The sequence below is a fragment of the Pseudorasbora parva genome, chromosome 20, assembly GCF_024679245.1.
Source record: "Pseudorasbora parva isolate DD20220531a chromosome 20, ASM2467924v1, whole genome shotgun sequence".
Taxonomy (NCBI): domain Eukaryota; kingdom Metazoa; phylum Chordata; class Actinopteri; order Cypriniformes; family Gobionidae; genus Pseudorasbora; species Pseudorasbora parva.
Window position 1 is genome coordinate 24,468,446 of NC_090191.1, and position 23,015 is coordinate 24,491,460.

At 39.4% G+C, this 23,015-nt stretch overlaps 1 protein-coding gene across 1 annotated transcript in view; it reads left to right on the plus strand.

The window, feature by feature from the left end:
- Nucleotides 1-23,015, plus strand: part of kmt2e (lysine (K)-specific methyltransferase 2E) — a 50,648-nt gene that overhangs the window by 20,500 nt on the left and 7,133 nt on the right. The window contains 17 exon segments of the mRNA XM_067428426.1: nt 2,180-2,332; nt 2,335-2,362; nt 9,642-9,753; nt 9,896-10,155; nt 14,712-14,851; nt 15,659-15,837; nt 16,487-16,525; nt 16,634-16,834; nt 16,938-17,068; nt 17,155-17,382; nt 17,696-17,948; nt 18,820-18,918; nt 20,832-20,903; nt 21,356-21,535; nt 21,966-22,292; nt 22,377-22,676; nt 22,888-23,014. Coding sequence (XP_067284527.1) covers nt 2,293-2,332; nt 2,335-2,362; nt 9,642-9,753; nt 9,896-10,155; nt 14,712-14,851; nt 15,659-15,837; nt 16,487-16,525; nt 16,634-16,834; nt 16,938-17,068; nt 17,155-17,382; nt 17,696-17,948; nt 18,820-18,918; nt 20,832-20,903; nt 21,356-21,535; nt 21,966-22,292; nt 22,377-22,676; nt 22,888-23,014 — 2,716 coding nt within the window. The 5' untranslated portion in view covers nt 2,180-2,292.

Consider the following 23,015-nt stretch of genomic DNA (forward strand, 5'->3'; position numbering starts at 1 on the left):
CTTGCAGTCTCACGCTATCTGATACACACCGAAATGTCCTACCAAGCCTCCTCTCTGAAAGCATGTGACCCCTTCAGTTCTGTTTCGTGTCTTGTTATACACACTCAAACTACCACACTGCAAAAAATGCTTTACTTACTTGGTATTTTTGTCTTGTTTCTAGTCAAAATTCTTACATTAATAAAACATTTACTAGACAAGTAAAAATTACTGTCTTGTTTTGGGAGGAAAATAACTCAAAATAAAGAGTTTTTTGCTTACAATAAACTAAATAATCTGCCATTATTTTAAGCAAAAACTCTTAATTTTGATTTATGTTTTCCAAAAACAAGACAATTACTTTTGCTTGTCTGGTAAATACTTCTTGTTGTAAAATATTGTAGATGTTTGGACTAGAAACAAGACAAAAATACTAAGTAAGAAAAGCATTTTTTGCAGTGCAAATACACACACACAATATTTTTTTAAACATACATTTTTGCTAAAACACTGCTGGTTGGTCACTTTCAGAAGTTGTAGCGATAAAGCATAAAGCTTAATAAAGCTTTTCTTAGAAAGAATGTGAAACACAAATGTTTTTTCAATTTATATATATATATATATATATATATATATATATATATATATATATATATATATATAATTATATAATATAATATAATTTTAATAGATTTTACACACTAATAGCAATATCGTATCGCATATATCACATTATTTAACAAGGAATTGCATATTGTATTTTTCTTCAATATCGCACAGCCCTAATCGCAATTGATTTTTGTCATCGTGCAGCCCTAGTTGCACCTTAAAACCCTTTCCAATAAAGTCTGATCTGTAAAACTTATTTAGATTTTACACAGTTATTATCTTTATCTTTAAAATACAGTATCCTGAAAAAAGGGCCTTTTTTTGGCTGAATAAATATAGAAATATAGTAAGTAGACATACATTAATAAATTAAATATGTATTATTGGTTGGCAGTTAGATTTAGTAACTGTTAGGCAGTTATTTGGCACAATACTCGTTTACTAGTCTTCCTCCATCCTCTTTTGTTGGTAGCCAAAATCCAGGTTTCGTCTGTAGACTGTATGTCCCAGCATCTGGCCCCTCTTCTAATCCCACTTATCACCACAACACACACACACACACTTTAATTCCTTTGTCGCCACCCTGTTTGTTGTTCCAAGAGAAGTATGTCAGTGTGACATATTTAGCCCCTCTGACCAGGATTTACTTGCAAGGGAAGCCCCTGATTGGCTGTTGCAGCTGTCTTTTTGCGGTCCATCAATGCCACCTCCCTCCTTCATCCACAGAGCTGCATCTCTTCGTCTCCCTCTGCCCGACGCTTATAACGCTTAATCATTAATCTTTCCATCCGTTTTTTTTTTTTTTTTTGCCTTAAATGTGTGTACACATTTAAATCCTCTCACGAGCAGTGCCACAAGGACACGTCTTTGTTTAGGCTCAGGATGTGAGCATCGAATGGACGTTTATAGATGAGCGGAAAATATAAAAGCTGCCTCCATGTTGTATTTCTCTCTCTCTCTCTCTCTCTCTCTCTCTCTCTCTCTCTCTCTCTCTCTCTCTCTCTCTCTCTCTCTCTCTCTCTCTCTCTCTCTCTCTCTCCCCCCCTTCATGGTGGATGTGACCAGCATGCAACTGCACCCCCTTGTGCCCATGTGTAGTCACTGCATCCTGTTTGTTGTTTGCCAAAGGTCGAGCTCTGTTATTGGACACGCTTTGCACACAATCTTCACTTCCCCTCCCTTGTTATACAAAAGACGTGTTCAAACACTGATTTTTTTTCCCTTTCAAGCAACTTTGCCCAAACCATGTTGAAGCACAAACGATCAAGTTAAAGCCCTGTCTTTTGAGGTTTTTCCATTAGAAATGAACACATGTTAACCAGTACCCTTGATGCCTGCCAGAATAAAAGTTCGCCTCAGGGCCCTGATGGCCTCTTGTTTGTGCTATGAATCATAGCTACTCCTTCACTAAAGTATCACATCCTGTTTATAATACCACCTAAAATGACCATGGTTTCAAAATATGTTCTCTGTCTGTGTGTAACGTCCATAAATATGCCCCCGTCACGTTTTTATTGCCCTGTTTGTCTGGAGTCTGGTGGAACGTTGGTTATCAAACTCTTAACTGTGTTTTCTCTCTGTTTCTTTGCAGGCCTTGTGGATGCACTTAGATGTGTGCAATGAGTGCTGTGGCTGACATGCCTCAGTGTTTTGGATTGCTGTGCTCTGGACTCAGTAGGACAAGAGACTCCAGCACAGAACGTCATGAGCATAGTCATCCCAGTAGGGGTGGACACGGCCAACACTCATACCTGGACATGGCTGCAGGCTCAGAGTGAGTCTATCTCTCTCTTTCATATTGACTCATCACTACCTTTGGTTTCATTTTTGTTCATTTTCTGGTTGCATCAGCAGAGGAAAGCGCATCTTTAGTCAGATTTTTTTTCCACCACCGCTTCCGTTCTCTCATCTGTCTGTAACTTTCTCATCTGAAACAAGCTCTGCTGCTGATGAATCCACATAGAAAAAGCCCTTTTTCTGTGGAAAAGTAGTTATGTAGCAGTTTTCCAAACAATGGAAGTAGATGGAGGTTGGAGCTGTTAAGGTCCAAAAGTGAGAATAAAAAAACCCATAAACACCACAAACTTTTGATGACTTTTGAATGCATGCTATAGCTTTGTGTGAGGAAAATAATAGAACATTTAAAGAAAAAATAAATGCTTGAAGTCAGCAGTAAATAAAAAATTCGTCCTTCAATCATTTTGAAACTTCAAACTCCATCCAAGCTCACGTTCCTCCGCCTCTTGAGGGCGACACCCACACCTCAACAGCGAAACAAAAACCAATGAATTAAACCAAATCTCCTAATTATGTTTTTTTCTTTAAAAACGATTTAAGAGAAACTTTTAAATATGACAAAAGTTTGAGGCAACACCACCATTTTTATTAGAAGTTTTGGTTTGCATTTTTGTATTTGTAGCATCAGTTAGCACATCCTTTATTATTTTATTTCTAAATTACAATATGAACAGATTTGTCTTGCATTGTGTTCGTTTCTGTGCATGAAACACTGCTGTTAAACGTCTAATAGATTGTGCCGTGATCACGTGCCGTACAGCAGACCTCTCCCCTCTGCAGCATGCGCTTGAATGAACGCAGTGTGTTTCTCTTTAAATGCAGAGCTCCGTGCTGTTGCCTCGTCACTTAGTGTTGCCATGGCGCTCTCTCCTGCACTGCGCAGGGCTTGTTGTCATGGCGACCGGCTGAGTGACAGCTGGGCCCTGGAGCTTTAGCCTGCTTAAGAGGCCGTGCTGCCGCGTAGCTTTTCGTCCGTCTGGGTTTTAGTGTCTTTCGGGCATCCATACGCCTCTCTGCATACGCAGATTTCTTCCACAAGGCTCTAACAAGCTTTAAGAAGGATCTCCACCTGCCACTAAACAAGAAACGCCACGTAATTAAGAACATTTGAGATTGTTTAACTCAGGGCGGCTTTACATTTTAGTCTACGCGTCACCGGATCTCATCCGAGTGTCGCACATCTCCTACATGGCTTTTTTCTTGTTCCTGACATTACTCCTCAGTCAGGGTCAGCCCACCCCGGGCCTGCGGCAGAGGTTGTCATAGTAACCAGGCTCTGTGCATCACTGTGATGTCAACAGATAGTCCGTTAAAATGCCATTGGACCTGAAACAGCTGCTGTTAATCCCTCTAAACCTCGTCCGGCTCTAGATGGACGCTGTCTTGTGTGATTTACTTTTACATTATAGACATGTAACTTGTGTGTTTGCATGTCTAGGTATGTAGTATTATGAAATGTAAGCTTTCACTCTCTCTGTGCCCTATCTCATGGTTCCTCCTACACAGTTTGGAAAAGTATGGAATTTGATTCAAGTAATTTCCAAGTCTGGACAAGTATGTTATATAAATTGTCTTAGACATCAGTTTGTCTTAGTGTTTGTCAAACATGACAATGAATTGAGAAAAAACAGCAAAACTGTTTGTGTTTATCATGACTCTCAAAGCATGTGCAACTCAAATCAGACTGAGCTTTGCTGTGTGGTGATCATGCAATATCAAACTGATGTGTCAGAGGTGAATATATGCAGATTATAAAGCCTTTTAGGTTCTCATAATGTGACCACATTATCAAATTGTGACAACCAATGACCGTATAGTTCCGAATATAAGACGAACATTATGATGATCACTTTTTAAAAATGGGAAACGGCTCTTTGTTAAAGGAAATGCTTTTATTTGTAAATTGTCGTACTGAATATTTTTAAATTATACATTTAAAATGTGTATTTGAACATTTTTGTATTGAAAGTATGGTACCAACAATCACATTTAAAAAATAAACACCTAGGCCATCCATCTCATAGCAAACCATGTAGCATACCAAAATCTCATTAACAGTAGAAGTGAAATCTGGGTACTCCGTAAAATCACTTACGTCAGAAGTGTGGTTCCGTCAGCGAGGCACACAAACATGAGCTTTTCTTTGACTGATTGCGTAGGTCTTGTCCAAATACTACTTTTTTTGAGCTTCAAAGCCTCTGTACTAATCAACACTGAATATTCAGAGGGAGGGGGCTGAACATATTCTTCTCTCTAATAAAAGCAGGAAGCTTGAGAAGCTGTGGCAGGGCAGGGCTTATATGCTCTGAGAACAGACACTGCGCCGGTGATACAAAACACACAGGTCTGTTATGTCCCAGTAACAAGCTCCTATATTTTGCAGTAGATTAATTTAGATTGATGATAACAGGTAACAGGCTTGCTGCGATAGTTCAGGTATAACACCGGTTACATCACTTGCCCACCGCAGCACCACCCCCAACATCGTTTTGATATTTTATAGTAGTAAACATTTTAGTTTAGTTAGAGAACAGATTAACTACAATTAAAAACTGAACGTGCAGTATGAGCCAAACGAGAGGCGCGCACAAACGTCAGATTTCATTCATCATGAATGTGAGGAGTTGAATGACAAGAAGATCATGGAAGATTTTATTGTGTTATCATTTTGTTGTTGTGTTTTTCATTAAGAATAATAGGCTAATGAACCCACAATTCAAGCAACCCGCCCCTGAATTGGCAAACCGAAAGTAAACTGTGCACGACTGCACTGTCATTCATTCGCGGCTGCATTCGTTCACGGTCGCTCAGTGGACAAGCACTGCAATGTGATGGTGAGGGAAAATGTTCTTTAAAAAAAGGGTAAAAAGGTCTTCGAAAAATTTTTGAATATTCAATCTGTAAGTAAAATTTGAAAACTAAAAATACTATTTGAATTTTACTGAGTTGATTTTCTGGCTGTAAGTCCAGTGAATCCATGATGAATCCCTCTAAATATTGCGGTTATAACTAAATCCACTGGGTGGCGCTGTGGAGCGGGTTTATAAGTTGAGGGTATTTGATCACGTCTGCCTCGCAATGTTTGGAATTTCTTAGATGAAAATGATCTTACAAAATGGAGTTACTTTTGATGAAATCAATCATGAAACTGAGTTATCATAAAATCACCAGCACAATGAGAATCACATGATATCCAAAAAGACAGATCACTGCATCACGAGTACTAACTGCGGGTAAGTGCATCTGTACCCTGAGTGAGAGCGAGATAACTTATGATAGCGAAATGATCTCGAGACAAATGCTTCCTTTAAGATTCGTCGAGGGTTTAATAACAGAAAACAGTGTTTCACTCAAACTTCACTTAACCGTTATCTTTGTCTCCATCACCTCTGTCAGCGGTGCGCATTTTCTCACCCGAGAATATCATCATCATCATCCAATAATATTATCATTTCTCTCAACATGAAAATGTGAAACAATACAACCACGTCAACCATATACCGGGTCGTGTGTGTGTGTCTGTGTTAGGGGACTAGTCAACTAATCGACTAGTCGACTTTAATGCTCTGCCATGACGCTTTAAGCTTGATAGAGGGCGCAACAAGATAAACAATTTCCTGACAAACAGGCTGTTTTTAATGGTTAAAAATGACAAATAAATGCATACTCCGAGAGCTCTCCACAAGAAATGTTTGATTATACCATCTGGATGCTCAAAATTGGTCGGCAGAATGCATGCTTATTGTACAGGTAACTTGATCATCGCGCTAAACTTATGTGGCGCTGCATTGCAACGCACACACATAGCCGACCGCACGTCAGGCTGAGATTGCGCACGCCTCACACAAATCCATTCAGTAGCGCAGACATGTTTTGTCAACACTGTTCTGTGATTTATCAATAAAATAGCTTAGAAACTGAAAAGTTCTAGCAAAAATTTCTTGATAACTAAAACTCACAGCTTCACTCTTAGTAGAGAGACGCTGGCAGGTAGAATTCACACGCAATCACTCCCTAGTAATGCATTCATGTAATCTTTATTGTGCTACTTTATCTGTATCTTATTCAGAACGAGCAGAAATCTGTGAGAAATATAACGACCACAAGACAAAAAAACTGATACAGAAGCTATTATGTAGGACCAATAACCTTGTGTCATAGGCCATATCTGTGCAGAAGAAAATCCATGTTTGCGTCTCAGCTCAAGATTCAGGCTTATTTGTTCATTAATGAAGTCATCAGCGACTAGTCGGCGTCGATTTTACTTTCATCACATAAATGTTGACTTTAAAAAATTGGAAGTCGTTCAACCCCTAGTGTGTGTGTGTGTACAATCTGCATGATAACTGGCGCTCTGCTTTATTAGTATTTTTTCCACTAGCATATATTAGGCATATATATGTTTTTTTTACACATACAATTTAATGTTTTAAAAACCTTAAGCTATAATGAAAGCATGTTGTGTACATTGCCTAATCACAAGCTTGTGAACATAAGAAATGTTGACAACATGTTGATAAAAACAAAACAAAAACGTCTCTCTCATTTTCTCAAAATAGCTAATTTAAATAAACGAATATTTGAATATTAGATTTTTATGAGCCCAAATATTCGAATACAGTAATATAGTAATTTCAGTATTGTATTTTGCTATATTTTATAGTGTAAACATATGCAAGTGCGAATGAGAACCGTTTAGAGGGGGATACTAGGTGTGTGCAAAAAAAAAAAAACAATTCATCAAATATTCAAATCCCCAAATTAAAAATCGAATACCAACCTATCAAATGAATATTTAAATATTCTGGTCCAGTCCTAGTGTTTTTTGTCTTTTTGTGTTCGCAATCTTCTAACATTACACTGACGCTGTGTTTCTTGGCACATTCGTTTTACGCGTTTTACATTTGGCGCCACCTATTGCTGTGGGGGTATTATTGACGTAAAATCTAGACCCTAAATATTACTATTAGACTGTTTTTTTAGATGTATTTCTGTCTGTATTTTTTTGTCTCATACCAAATATATAATAAATGAACCATTTATGCTAAATATGGTTAAAGTCTACAGAATTTGAGGAATCTTGGAATTTGAATCTGAAAATGAATTAAATTTAGAAATTAAAAATGTGGAACCGTGCTATCTGTCGGCCCATTCTCAACAGGTGTGTATGTGTGTGCACTGTGCATTGTGTCTATTCCATATTAAGCTGTCTCTGGAGCGGTGGCTATGATTAGCACATGCATACCAGATACATTTAATTGGAGCTTCAATTGCACTCCCCACACTGTCCTGTATTTTCCACCTTTCATGTATTTTTCAGCACTTTTTCTCTGTCAAAAAAAAGTACAACACTGATCAAAGTACAATAATATAGTCTGCTGTACTGCGATTATATTTTCAGATTAAGACTATTGTTAGATGTTTTTTTTGTTGGCATTCAGCCCTGTGCCCTTTGACCCCAAACAAGGAAGATGGCATGGTGTTCTATTATTGCACTGTGTCTGGTTACTTAGACTTTTCAAATACTTTAACTTTGGAATTACAAGTTTTAGAGGATAGAATAATTTGACGTCTAAAACCTTGCACCCAGTTGTCAAAATGCTTTTTATGGGATCAATGTGCTTTAATGCTGTACTTAAGGTTCTCTGTCATTGCACTTTCTCAAACACCTTCACTCTGTCTCCCTTTGACTCGCCGCCTGTTTAAAGTCCTCCTCCTAACCCTGCTGAGAGAGGCGGCTGTTTTTTAGTAAAGAAGACACTAGAGAGTTTATTGTCACCGATGCGCAGGAAATCCCCCGGCCTGTCACCTGCCCTGCATTGATAATCTTATCGCTAAAACCACACCGTAATGTAAAGGCATCAATAAAAACCTGCTAATCATTTATCGCCTGCCTGGAAGGGACGTTTTTTTCTTCTTCTTCGTAATAGCTCTTGTTCTCATTTGACTCATGCAGACACACATACAAACACACACACACAGACACACGCACAGTCTCTTTCTCCAAAGGGTCCGCCCCTCAGCAGTTCACACACTTTCACTTTGACAGTTAGCTGCAAGCGGCAACTGAATCAGGAAGTGCGAGCGTGAGGTAGGGGCAGACAGCACGAGGTGAATGTGACGGGAAGGCCAGCAGGTACAGTTTCTCTCTGCTTGCAGTGATACATGATTGGGAGGAAAGTGAGAATACAAAAAAAACAGGAAAGAGAAGCAAATACGGACCGATTTCTGCATGCTGTCACGCTTTTGCTCTTCACTCCACAGACGCATTGATTTGTGGTAAGGTTTGGCAACCGTTTTGTTGATGATCTTCCTTGTTTTTTTGGTTTTTTTTAAGGACTATGGTATCTTTTGAAATATATATGTGCTTGTTTTTGTGTCGTCTCACATTGAAAGCAGCACATGCTTGCTTCATGTTCAGAAGAGTAGTGATATGCAAATTCCTCCGTAACCGTTGTTTATGTGACTGCACTGGTGTCAGGTTAAGCATATAATCTGTTTCTATACTGGTATTAAAGTGGCTAAGTGACCTTGATGATTTTTGTGTGAGAAAATCACTGTTATGTTTATATATGTGATTTATAAGTCTCTCTGTAAAGGTCCATCTTTCTGTATGGGTCCTTTTTTGCACTTTCTGCCAATAAAACTTGGCATTAAAGGCCCCTTTGCAGCCAATTTCATACGCCAAACAATCCTGCCATTTCTGGTTTTGCTCTAAATCTTCTTCCTTTCATTTCATTTGCTTTTAAAAACATGTGGAAGCAAGGGCCCTTTCATTGGGCATGTTTGTGTGGAATAGAAAGGGTTTAGGTTTGTGACAGACTTTATTGTGAGATTACAGAGAAGTGTGATCCTGTTATTTCACTTTCTACAAGCCGCGTCCCGCCAGTTGAGGGCATGACAGGACACACACACACACACACACACACACACACACACACACACACACACACACACACACACACACACACACACACGTGTACAGATAGCAGGTCACTACTGAGGTCTATCATGTTATGTGTCATGCTAAAATATGCCTTGACTGGTTCAAAAACAAAAAACTGATTTGTAGGTGAATGAACTTCTCCTTGCTAACCAGCAAGCTTTGTTAATCGTTGTTCTTCCATTCCCTTTTGTTCCGCTGCTGTCAAACCTGTTTTTTTTTTTTTTTGTGTGTGTATACTTTAAAAACACACGCCTTGTTTCCTCATTCCAGCCTCTCTTTTTCTCCCTGTGTGTATGTGTATATGGAGTAGACCAGAATCTGTGGAGGCGAGCTCTGTGGTAGTTGAGAAGTCCAGCTACCCTCACCAGATTTACAGCAGCGGGTCCCACCACTCCCACGGCTACATCGGTCTGCCTTACGCCGTAAGTATCATCCCCCAGCAAACACGTCACACACCTTGCTGCACCCTTAAAGCCTTGACCTGCTTATCTACATTCTGTGTAATTTGATCATGCTTTTGCTCTGTGACTTTAAAATGGTTCCTCCTCCCGCGCTCTTCAACAGGACCATAATTATGGGGCGCGACCCCCACCCACCCCGCCGGCATCCCCGCCTCCCTCTGTGCTGATCCGACCAGGTGAGGGTTTGTTTGTGTCAGGGGGCCGGCCAGGCGAGAACTTGTTCGTGCCCGGCGGGCAGGACGAGGCGTCACGTGGCACCACGCTCAGCACCTCGGAAGACGGCAGCTACGGTGCTGACATCACACGCTGCATCTGCGGCTTCACCCATGACGATGGCTACATGATCTGCTGCGACAAGTGCAGGTGGGACGCACACGTTGATGCCAATTTGTCATGTTCAAACTATGTCTACATGTTTAATTATGACATTCAGGGCTGTTACAAAACTAGAGTTGCATATCTAGCTTGAAGTGTCTAAAAATGCTGTGGAAATCACTAGAACATGAGACCAGTCTGTTATGTAGAGTTGTGTACAGTATAACTGTTGGGTTCTAAAAAGTTGAGAGAGTGAAAAATGTCCCAGATAACTGAAATGTGGGATAGATGTAATTTAAGTATGTATTTTTATTTTATTTTATTATTATTATTATTTTTACTACATAATATTTGATATTTCAAAAATTATTCTTGGTTTTAGAGAGTTGTATATGTCAGAAATAGGATGAAAAGAGGACAATGCCTAATATGTATGGTAAAAATGTCCATGCTGTATTTAATTTAATTTTCTATTTGTTTTCCTGTTATGCATTTATTTTGTTTGTACTATAAAAAGAAGAGCAGGGCTCCAGACTAACATGCGAGTTGCACCAGTGCCACTAAGTTCTACAGATGGTGGCATCAGTACCTGATTTGGTTGCACTAGGGAGATTTTTAATCATCCTTGCAGTTACTTATAATATTACATGTTAATTTTGTGGAAATTTAACTACAGTAATGTAGAAAACCCTCATTTTTGTAAATGTAAATATTCTCTTATTAAATTGTTGTACCATTGTTGTTCTATAGTATCATACTAAACTGAATGACAGATTCAGTGATTTATAAAAGGAGCAGTCTTTACTTGTTTTCTGTGTAATTCAGTCACAATTAGAAGAGATGGTTTTTACAAGGTTTTTACATATATTAGGGAGTTGAAATTGTGAATAGGTTGGTGTTGGTGATTTGTGGATTGGTATTGATAATGATTGTTGGATCCACGTATTCGTAGCGAACCGTTTTGGTACAGGGCTTCCGATACGGTGCACGTGTGTACTGAACAGTTCAGAATGCAATTTGTGACAGTTACCAGATGGTTTGTTTTAAGCGCAGAACATACTTCATTTTGAGTTCCCACGCAAACATATTAAGTATTCAGTCCATGTTATCGTGAAATTCTGTTTTGATTCTCTTTAATCTGACTTGACTGATGACTTATAGGCCCGTCAGTTCAAGCTGTGAACGCGAACATCTCTCCCTAAAGAATAAGCATTATTTGATATCTTATCTATTAGGTATGTTGAGGAGACATTACAACTTATTGAAACATATTATATGTTGTGTAATCGCTCAATCAGTGTTTCAACTGCGGAAAGACATAAACACTCACAACACATTGTATGCAAACGTTGATTATATCTAAAAATAAATAGCAACTGAATTTAGGCTAATAGGTGTGCTCTGTTGTTAACCTTTAATATAATAGTAAAGTGCAAGTATATCACCATATAGTTCACTGCATTATCTTTAAGAAACTTTGTTATAATTTAATTAATTTAAGGACAGTCACAATTTGTTCATTAAACCACTGTTGAATAAAAATAAATGATAAAGCATTTTTGTAAAACTGCTGTACCGAACCCATACTGAACCGTGATTTCAAAACCGAGGTACGTACCGAACTGTGAGTTTTGTGTACCGTCACACCTCTTATAACTTCAATAACTTTATAAGCGTTCATTCATGGCATAATCTTTCTCCTGGTTTTTCATGTCAGCGCTGTTTGAACTGATATCTATGGTTTGACATAATTCTGCACCGAATTTGGATGCTTCTCACTAGATCTCGCAGCGATGTTATTAATACTGCAGCAAAGTCAAACTCTTTCTCACTGGATCTCCCAGCACTGTCTAGTAACGGTGTTGCGGGAATGAGTGCGGCCCACAAGTAAAGCTGTTCTGAACAAGCGCTGTGCTGTCTATTATTAGTCAGTTCTGATAAATGGTCCGAACTGTGCAGCTCAAAAAAGTATCATGTTTGTTTGTTTTTTTCACTTTTGTTCCAATTGCCGTTTCTTTTATGCAACAGAAATGGTGGTTCTTATCAGTTGGGCAATGTGGTGATGGCACCAGTGTGGCCTCTAACAAAATTTAGATGCACCGGTTGGAAAAAAGGTCACAAAATGCTATCATTTGATCAAGGTCTGGAGCCCTGCTCGAGACACAAACTGTAATGGAAAAAATTATACAGCAAAACCGGTAGGTCCTATGCAGTGTTTAGTAAGGTAGAAATTAAGATAAAAGATGCTACAGAGTGACAAAATTGTCCCAGAAATTTAAAATGTAGGGAAGATGCAAATGATATTATTGTAAATAAAATAAGTATTTATAAATATGGGGAGGTTTTTAATATAGTTTTTGTTATTTATATATATATATATATATATATATATATATATATATATATTTATTTATTTATTTCCTAGTAGTAGATAGCGTTATTTTGTCAAAAATTGTTTAAAAGGCCAAAAATGCCACAAAGGGATGGATATACCCCAGATGTAAGGTATAAATGTATTTCTAGTTGATAGAAAGCTACATAATCTAGCATAGTGGCCAGTCCCTATTTTAAAAGCATTTCAGTGTGTTCTTTTCTTGTTTTCTAGCTTGATGTTTGTGTTGAGTAATATCTTATATATAATAAATTATATATAGTAATTATACTATTATAAAAAATAGGGGTGCACCGATCCAACTTTTTCAGTCCCGATACCGATGCCTGGGCTTTATGTATCTGTCGATACCCGATACCGATCCGATACTATTGTTAAATTAATAATAAACTGTATACCTTCCTTGGGGAGACTAAAGGCACCAGACTTTACTAAATAAAGATAATAAGACAAAATTACAGATGAATGCAAAGTGTTGAATTCTTATTTATTTAAAAAAACAATTGTGCATTCAAATCTAAAATATAATTTAGGGCTCGACATTAAGCATGCTCCTGTCTCTCCTTCAGAGCAGTAGGTGAGTCTTAATCAGTGCGTCATTGAGTCATTGATTTAAACGATTCATTCAAACGACTGATTCCTTTAAGAATGAGGCAGTCATTTACAAACAGGTTATTGAATCTTTGATTCAACCACTGATTCATTCAAAACACGCGAGACGCGTTATGGTTCTGCTTTTTGGAACTTTGTTGCTTGGAATCTTTGTTTGGAACTATTTTCGCAGCTGAAATAGAACAAAAAGACTCAATATTGCATCTAAAATGTAAGTAACTAATGTTAATGATTGTTTATGGAGCTGTCATAGGAAATCAGTGACATTTTCAATCGTGATGGTATTTAAGAAAAAAGCACATTTGGTTATGTGATGTTGTTTAACTGTTTCATGTTATAAAGATAAAAACTTAACATTTTGAATGTTTACCGCAATTACTATGTGTGAGCGGCGCTTTTTTGATTTCTCCTCAAGATGCTCGAGCGTCAACAGCGCGTTGTTACCGTCAATTCATTACATTAGCCTTTATCCATATCCACTATCAGTCACTTACACTAAATTAATTCTTTGCATAGTGCAAAGTTAGTTGCTGGGCTGTATTGTCCACTCCTTTAGTTTTGCTGAGCTGTAGGAATGCAGCGTGCTCCTTAACATGGTGTGTCTGGATTAAATTTGTAGTATTGCTGACAGATGAACTAGTTGGCGTGGCAAGCATAAAATATCTCCACATCCGTCTCTCTGGCTCGCTTTGAGCATGCGACACACGTGAAGCTGATGAATGACGTAGGGTTCTGCTGCGATTAAAAAACAAACATACAAAAAAAACACCTGGATCGGCCTGTGGATCTGTTCATTTTTCCGATCCCCGATCCAGCTTTGTCGTCAGTATCGCGGCCGATATCCGACCCTAATATCGGATCGGTGCACCCCTAATAAAATATAATACTCCTTATAGTAATATCCTTAACAAGGAAAGTCACTGGCGGCCATATTTGCAACACCTCTGGGCAGCTATTTCAGGGATCCTTCTACTTGAACAGGGAATCCTGAAATCTCTAAAATAGTTTGCTGAACTCACAATTAAATCTCTCCTATAAATGTTGTTTCTTATGTTCAGATGATTCTTATGGTTTTTAAATAGCGTTAAAAAGCTTTTTTTTTTTCAGGCTAAACCAGCCAATACGCATGTACGGTCCTAACGCATGTTGACCTGTTTCTATAACAACCCGCGCTTCTAACAGCAGCTACAGTGACGCAATGACTTTCTCCCACTCATATGTAAAATGTTTGTTTCGTCAAGTATTTAATGTAATTGGTGTAATTCACATAGCAGTGTGTTTGAAAAAAGACCATACTAAGGTTGAAAACGCTCATGAAAATCTCTTTATTTTGTAGCTTTATTCTTTTAAGCTGCGTTACCTGCTTTCCACTCTGAACAGTGACATTAATATTTGCTGAGATCAGATCATATTCTTTGTTTGAGATTAGTGCTGTCAACAAGACATGTAACTGTGCTGGGAATTTTGAGTGTAGATGAAAACTATTGTTGATACAAGTTCAGGCTGTTGATTGAAAGTTTGAATTGTACGATCTGTCAGTCACTTAATTCTCAGTCTGAGAAGCTTCTCACCCGTATCTCTCTTTGGCTTTGTGTATTAGTGTGTGGCAGCACATAGACTGCATGGGGATCGACCGGCAGCACATTCCCGAGACCTACCTGTGTGAGCGCTGTCAGCCACGCACCCTGGACCGAGAGCACGCCATCCTACTGCAAACCAGGAAGAGAGAGAACATGTCTGGTGAGTTTTTTTTCTTTCTTTTTTTTCTCCATGCATGCACAAAAACAAACACGCCTATAGACACGTTCAACCTCTCCCACAGAAACAATGCCACTACTGCTTTTTCCCACAGTTCAGCGGCAGATAAGCATCTATGCATCTGTATACATAAAGTATATACAGTGCAAGTCCTCAGACTATAATGAGGACTTGCACTGTATATACTTTATGTATACATGATCACATGAGCTTTTGTGTAGCATGAAATATAAACCTGAACCTCCAATAATCTTAACAGGCAATTCTATAAGAAACTCTTCTATAGTGGTGTCAGTAAATACAAGAGATTTCTTCAGATTTAAGCTTTTCAACTCTAATGACACCTGCTGGAGATGGTTGGGCATTACAACTGCAGTTTGACTCAATGTCAAACTGCATTTCGAGGACAATAAGTGTCTGGTCAATTTTGTGCTTGCCTGTAAACGGTTCATCCAGTTTTGTGAATATGTATTTTTCAAACTAAATTGTTAGTTTCATAAATTGATTTGATTACCACAATTTTTTAAGTAAATTTGTATTTGTCCTTGCAATGTTTTTACATTCTTTGTACTTCTGAAAGTAAAATATGCCGCAATAAAGGTCCAGTAAAAACAACTTGATGTACTATGTAACTGCCAGAATCTTAAAAAATACAGTGATATGGTCATAGCGCCCAGCACTTGGTCAAACAGGTTTGAGGGTTATGCTAAATGTCAATGGTACTATGATGGTTTAGGCGGGATTGGATTTAGTATACATGCTCATGTACTGTGTGTGTCATTGTTGCAGACGGGGACACCAGTGCTACAGAAAGTGGGGATGAGGTTCCACTAGAGCTGTACACAGCGTTTCAGCACACCCCCACTAGCATAACGCTCACAACAGCACGTCTCGGCAACAAACAGGCTGAAAAGAAACGAAAGAAGAGTGGAGAAAAGGAGCCCCCGGCCACAGCCAGGGCCAAGAAGGTCTGATTCACATAACCAACACTTTAAGCATATCACTTTTATTTTTTATTTTCTTTAAAATTTACATTTTGAGAATCTTATTCTCTATCTATGGTGAGAAGTGTACTGACTATAATTATATATGTGTGGTGACTCTTTGGTATACACTACTGTTCATAAGTTTGGGGTGTGAGGATCATTTTGAAAAAAGTTTCACCATCAGCATTTATTTGATCAAAAATACAAGTAAAAACAGTGCTATTTGTGAAATATTATAAAAGTAAATAACTTTTCTATTTTGATATATTTTAAAGTGTAATTTATTCCTGTGATAAATCATCACTGCAGTCTTCATGATCCTTCAGAAATTATTCTAATATGCTGATTTTCTGCTCAAGAAACAATTCTTGTTGTCATCGATGTTGAAAACTATAATATATTTTTTTTTGTGGAAACTGATTTTTCCAATACTTTTTTTTTTAATCGAAAGTGCAAATGAACCACATTTATTTGAAATAGATTTTTTTTTCTAGCATAAATGTCTTTGTTGTAACTTTTGATAATTTTATTGCATCCTTGTTGAATTTATTATTTTATTTTTTCATCAAATTTTATAAAAAGAAACTGCTATAAAACATTCAAGTCTGAAATCTAAATTTTTATCTTTCAGTCATTCCGTGAAGGCTCTAGAAAATCATCTAGAGTGAAGGTGGGTACTCAAGAGCTGTGAAAATACAACTCCCAAATAACTAAACAAATATGTGTTACATATGCTAAGACTGCATGTTTACCATCTTGTGAATATGTGTGTCCTTAGGGCTCAGCTCCGGAGTGTGAGCCGACAGATCCTCCCTCACTATGGGAGAATAAGATGAAGTCGTGGATGGAGCGCTATGAGGAAGCCAGCAGTAACCAGTACAGTGAAGAAGTGCAAATACTGCTAAGAGTCAAAGAAGCCAGGGATGGCAAAACGCTAGCCTACAATACACACACAGCAGCCTTCAAACCACCTGTAGAGGTATTATATACTCACTTATACAAATTACACAATTTTTTTAGTTTAGTGGTGCATTGTGTGTGTGTGGTTTTGTATAACAACCTCATTGACTATTTCTTCCCAGAGTCACGTACAGAAGAACAAGCGGATTCTGAAGGCTGTGCGGGACTTGGTTGTAGATTCGCTCATAATCGAGTACAGAGGGAAGGTCATGCTACGGCAACAGTTTGAGGCCAATGGCTATTTCTTTAAGAGGTATTGAAAGGCCGCTTTGTGCCTCTGAACGTTTATTTTATATTCTGCTGTGTATTTTTGTTTATTATGTTGTTGTTTTTTTGCAGGCCGTACCCTTTTGTATTGTTCTACTCTAAGTTTGACGGTTTGGAAATGTGCGTGGACGCACGGAGCTTCGGAAATGAGGCCCGATTCATCCGTCGCTCCTGCACCCCCAATGCTGAGGTGCGGCACGTGATCGAGGACGGCATGCTGCATTTATACATTTACTCTCTGAGGTCCATCTCCAAGGGGAGCGAGATCACCATTGGCTTTGATTATGACTATGGCAGCTGGTAAGCACACACGCTAGGGCAGAGTATCATCCATTGACTCATGTAATGACACTTCTACCTGGAATTGCTGGAATTCCTGGAATTGCTACCTGGAAAAAAACTTTGCTGTTTTTTCCACCGTCGGGCCAAACTGCTCTCGTTGCTTAACCATTCCATTCTGTGCCTTAACGTTTTTAGAACCATTCAGCCTGACGGTGGAAAAGCGGTTCTTGATTCTGTTTGGTCCACTGCTGCTAATCATCAAACGTTTTTTAAAATGTACTGCTCACACTTTCTTCTCTCCATTTCTTTTTTTCCATGTGTTGTTTGGTAGTAAATATAAGGTGGACTGTGCGTGTGTGAAAGGCAATCCGGAATGCCCTGTGCTCAAGCATAACTTAGAACCCACAGAGAATATGGGCTCTAGCACACGACGGCGTTGTCGCAAGGACAAAGAACCGCCACGGGACGAGAGCGGACAGAACCAGAACCTTACGATGGACTGTGATGGGTCCAAGGGGAAAATGCTCAATGATGCCAAACAGAGAAAACTCTCTCCTCTCCGGCTCTCCATATCTAACAATCAGGTATGGTAGAACAACACAGTGCTGTCAGTGAAATCAATCTCATATATAACCTCAAAAGTTGAAAAGAAAATCTCCATAGTCTTCATCTATGAAAGGTACTGCAGGTGGTCCTAAAAGAATATGACATTTTCAATATACTTTTAAACTAATAATCAATTACCTAATATTTATTACTTAATATAATTGCATTAAATAATATTAATATTTTATAAACGTTGTTATGAAGTGTAGAGAAGAAAAATCTAGAGACAATCTAGCTTTTTTTAAATATATTCGGCGTCCCTGGGTGGGCTGAGAGTCTGGGTGGGGGGGCCCAATCATCTTTAAAGGTCGAAAAACCCTTTATGTTTGCATGTAAATATTATCCGTGTGTATTAATCTGTGCATGAATCTTTCTTTGGATATTCTCAGACATTCTAAAGGTCTGTTTACTCATCCACATCTCCTTTCTGGCCTTAACTACAGTGTCACCAGAAAACACATTTCCTCATTGTTTTGCTCTTATGTACCTGTATTTCAATGGTGGCGGATGGCAGAATATTAAATCTTGCTTGTTTGCCACGCTGTGAAAGCCTGAACGAATCCACACTCGTAACTCCCTGCCATCCTGGAGCTCGTAAGAACGTAAATATCAGGACATCCTGGAAGAGTTGTCGGCAATGCTGGCAGAGTTAGAATAGGAAATCCGCTCTGATCTGTTTAGTAGATGCACAGATTCCCATAAGTACAATCTGGACTGCCTGACCCAAGATCTCGGCCACACTTTACAAAGGGCCCGAAACAACCCTCCCCACACTTTCTGTCCCTCTCTAATGCTCCTCTCCTGGTCTGTAGCCAGGCGATGATAAAGGCCCCTCTCCCCCTCTTGCAGGATCCTGAGTTAATAGAGGATCTAGAAGAGAAAACCTCCATTAGCAATGAAGTAGAGATGGAATCAGAGGAGCAGATTGCAGAAAGGAGGAGGAAGATGGTAAGTGCGTCCAGGGGAAAACGACCGCTATGGCAAACACGGTCACCATGGAAACGCTACTGCCCCCACCCCCCTGTCTTTTCCCCCTCCTCGTTCTGCCTCCCGGTGTGTGTGGTGATTTGGGCAGCTCCCAGAATGCTCCACCATTCCTTTTTTCTCCCCTCCACTCCCTCTAAACCTCCTGCTAATATTGCTGCTGCCGCCACCGCTTCTCTGTTCCTGTCGCTGTGTAGTTTAACCTCCTGGAGGGTAACACGAGGGCACTCATCCTTGTTGCTTTCTTTCTTTTTCATTCTTCATCTTTTATGGAGCCTCTTTGGTTTCCACGATGGAACGTTAAGAACTAGACCGTGTATATCTTCTGCAATCATTTCTCTCCTCTGACTAAATGTCAAGACCATGTTGGCAGTGAGAGATCACGCTTAAATTACAAATTGGAGAGTATGAACTTCTGAAATTACGTTAGCACAGGGCATGTCATTAGGAATTGAATTTACATGTTAACATAGAACCCAGTTTTGTGGTATTCCCCTATATATTTAATCTTCTGTCAAAATGTTTATGTCAAACTCTAAAGCACATTTACTACCATTTATGTGCATTCAAGCATTTATTCAAACCGCTTCCTACCAAAATTCAACAATCCTGAACAACAACAAAAAAAACGATACATTCAAAATATGTAAGGGTGTAAATTACAAAGTCACACTTTTGACTGATTAAAAAAGGGAACTGTGAAGTTGCAAAAGTGCTAACAGGGAATCGTTTTACTTAAATTAAACTTAATTTAAATTTTAATCCTAGTAGTGTATGGACCAACGTGCATGGAGCTGTCTGGTTGTGTAATAACTTTGGCTGTTGGTTACATAGTAACTTGTGATCAACCTTAGAGAGCTTAGTAACTCACTTAACATGTACATGTTTTATGTGAATGTTTTGATGTGGACATTACTGTGTGTGGTGCTTTGTTGTTTGCTTGCCATGAATGGTTAGAGGGAGATGGGAAAATGTGTGAAAAACAGGCTCTGAACATTAGCGAAGTTGGCAGCAACTGCTGGAATGTTTATTAAAATAAAACTGACAGCCAATCCTGAAATTTCGTTAACATAAAAATACAGAAAATAGCTAATGGCTATAAACAACATAAATAATCTGGATAAATTAATAGTTAGGTATCAGACTGGTGCATTATTTGTGGAAATTACCTATACTTTATCTGCTGCAACAGTACAAATGAGCAGTTCAAGGGCAATTCTGATTTCCTATCAATCTTAATTGAGTTATCTACTACCTCTATTCAACCATAATTGCGCTGGTGTTTGGTCTGGGGTTTTAAAAACCTCTAAAGTAACTGGCCTCCATTTCACTGACTAGTCAAGCAATGAAATAAATACTCATTACTTGCTCACAAATAAGCTTTTTTTATTTACCAGTTCTATGTGCAATCTTGCATTCTTTAAATGAAAATTAATTTATGTATCTCTCTGAGAGTGCAATTGTGAATTTTAAAATTAAAAATCCTTATAAAGATTCACATTGATTGGAAAAGTCTGTAAATAATATCTGTAAATAAAATTATTTTATTTCAGAGTTGGCTTGAGTAGCTCAACATAATATATATTGCAGCGGACACTTCCAACAGATCACATTGAATTTCTAGTTTATTAGTGAGGAAATTATCTTTCTCGCCGTTTCCGACATTAGGGATTTTTGTTTAAAGACTGTAGTGTTGTCAATTCTTCCAGCCCGAAACCGGCAACCTTTCGGTGGTATGCCCATACTGAAGCTCTAAACCCCAACCACACTACCAAAGAAATAGGCTGATAGGTATGAGTGTGTGCATGGGGGTGTGAGCAAGCTGGAGGCCTGTGTGTGTTTAAACCCTGATGGCTGTCTCTTTCGGCACCATTCAGGGCAGCCCGGCAGAGGAGTCCCATCGTCACAGCGCAGGGGCTTCCTGCTGCAGAGCTCTGAGAAACAAGGAGGTAAACCTACCCCTTCATATCCTGAACAACCCCCAACCCAACCCACTCCCCTGCCTGTTACTGTACAGGAAAACCCACACACTAACCCCACTGTCCTGTGCTCACTGACCCCATGCTGAGACTGAAGTCCAGGCATGCAACCCTCAGTCACTCAACATGGCCCACCTCAAGACACCCTTGTGTGGTATTTGTTGCAGTTCTTTTTGGTAGGACATGAGAGAGTACAAAAACTGTCTCACACACATACATGTCACCTCTCACACCTTGGGGGTGTCTTATGTTTTCTCTTGACTAGAAGAGAAGTGTCCCATTTCTCTCTTTTCCCGCCTTTGCTGCTGGCTATGGCCTGCTGATTGCTGAGTGGCTAGCTGGGTTCCCAACTGTCAGCCAGAAAATAGACTCAGCCTTTCTCTGTTGTCGTCTTTCCTCCTTTCTTTCTGTCAATCATGTAGACACGTGAAGAGAGGAAGATGGAGGCGATTCTGCAGGCGTTTGCTCGTATGGAGAAGAGAGAAAAACGGAGGGAGCAAGCATTAGAGAGGATCGGCACAAAAGGAGAAGTTGGTGGACGCAGCGATATTAAGGAAGAGCCCCCTGCTACACCTGAGGCTGAATCTCCTGCAATGTTACAGGTACGTAACCTTTAGTGATGCACACACAAGGATTGTTAAATCAGAGGTTTTCTTGTACAACTGAATCTGAGATTGAATCACAGATGTACAGGTCATATCTGGTTGTATCGGACCTGAAATACATTTTGAACTGTTAATGTTATATCCATTTATTTGACCTGAAATAAAGTAAAAATGGTAATATTGTGAAATATTTGTACAATTTAAGTTAACTGTTTTTTATTTGAAAATGTTATTAATTTGTGTATTTTCAGGATTCTTTGTTGTATAGACATTTTAAAAGAAAAAAACATTTGTTTAATATAGACAGTACCCAAGTACCCAAAACTGTTGAACAGTAGTGTATATAGAGAAATTATATTTTTTGTAATAATGTTTATTCCTCCTAATTCTAAGTATTCTCATAATTGTACATTGTTTTGACCTTTAGCCCATGCTAGAGGTTGTAAAAGAGGAGCCTGGTCTGAAGCCAGCAAAGGTGAGCCGTAACAAACAGAGAAAAAGCTTCTCGCGGAACCGCACTCACATCGGACAGCAGAGGCGGCGAGCACGCACAGTCAGCACCTGCTCCGACTTGCCACCTAATTCCCCTGGTGAAGCTTTAGAGCCTTTAACAGTAGAGACTCATGAAGGAGAGATGCCCTCTGCCCCTGAGGCTGAAGCTCCCCCGTTACACGCCCCTGACACCAGCCCACCACACAGCGGCTCACCTGCCCCAGCATGCCGCAGTGGACAGAAGTACCCCAAAACTAAAAAGGTAGAATTCCTTGCCAGTAGCTTCCATAGAATGAATGTCTGTTTTGTTGCCAGTTTTACAACTGCATATTCTCTTTCCCGACAGCACTTAATGAGCGAGTGGATGGGTGTTGACAAACAGGAGCGGGGAGCTTCACGGACACCGGAACCTCCGCCTGAGAGGCCGTTGCGGATCAGTAGTGATCCTGAGGTCTTGGCCACACAGCTGAACTCTTTACCGGGCATGGCCTGCAGCTCACACGTCTACAGTACGCCCAAACACTACGTCCGCTTCTCCTCTCCTTTTCTGGCCAACCGCAGCCCCAGCACTCCCGGAGTGCCCACAGGACGCCGACGCTCGAGAGAATTGCCCGAAACGCCACCTACCACTGGCTCCTGCAAGAAGGTAAAATTGTTGCATTATTCAGAGATGTCAGCAAGTATCATATTGATATTGCTCATCATTGATTCTTACATCTCAAAAGATAAAAGTCACAAGGTGGATGCTAATAAAGGAAAAAAATCCCATTTCAGTTTAGACACACTTTAATATTCACATTGAAGTGTTTATATTCAGGCCAGCAAGTTTCTTGTCTAACTCCATGTGTTTTGTGCAGCGATGGCTGAAGCAAGCTTTAGAAGAGGAGGGTTCCACCAGTCCAGGTGGAGGGCGCCCTTCTCTGCTGATGCCTAGCGAGAGCCCTCTCAGCCCCTCTATAAACGGCGAGTCCTACAGCCCTCTACC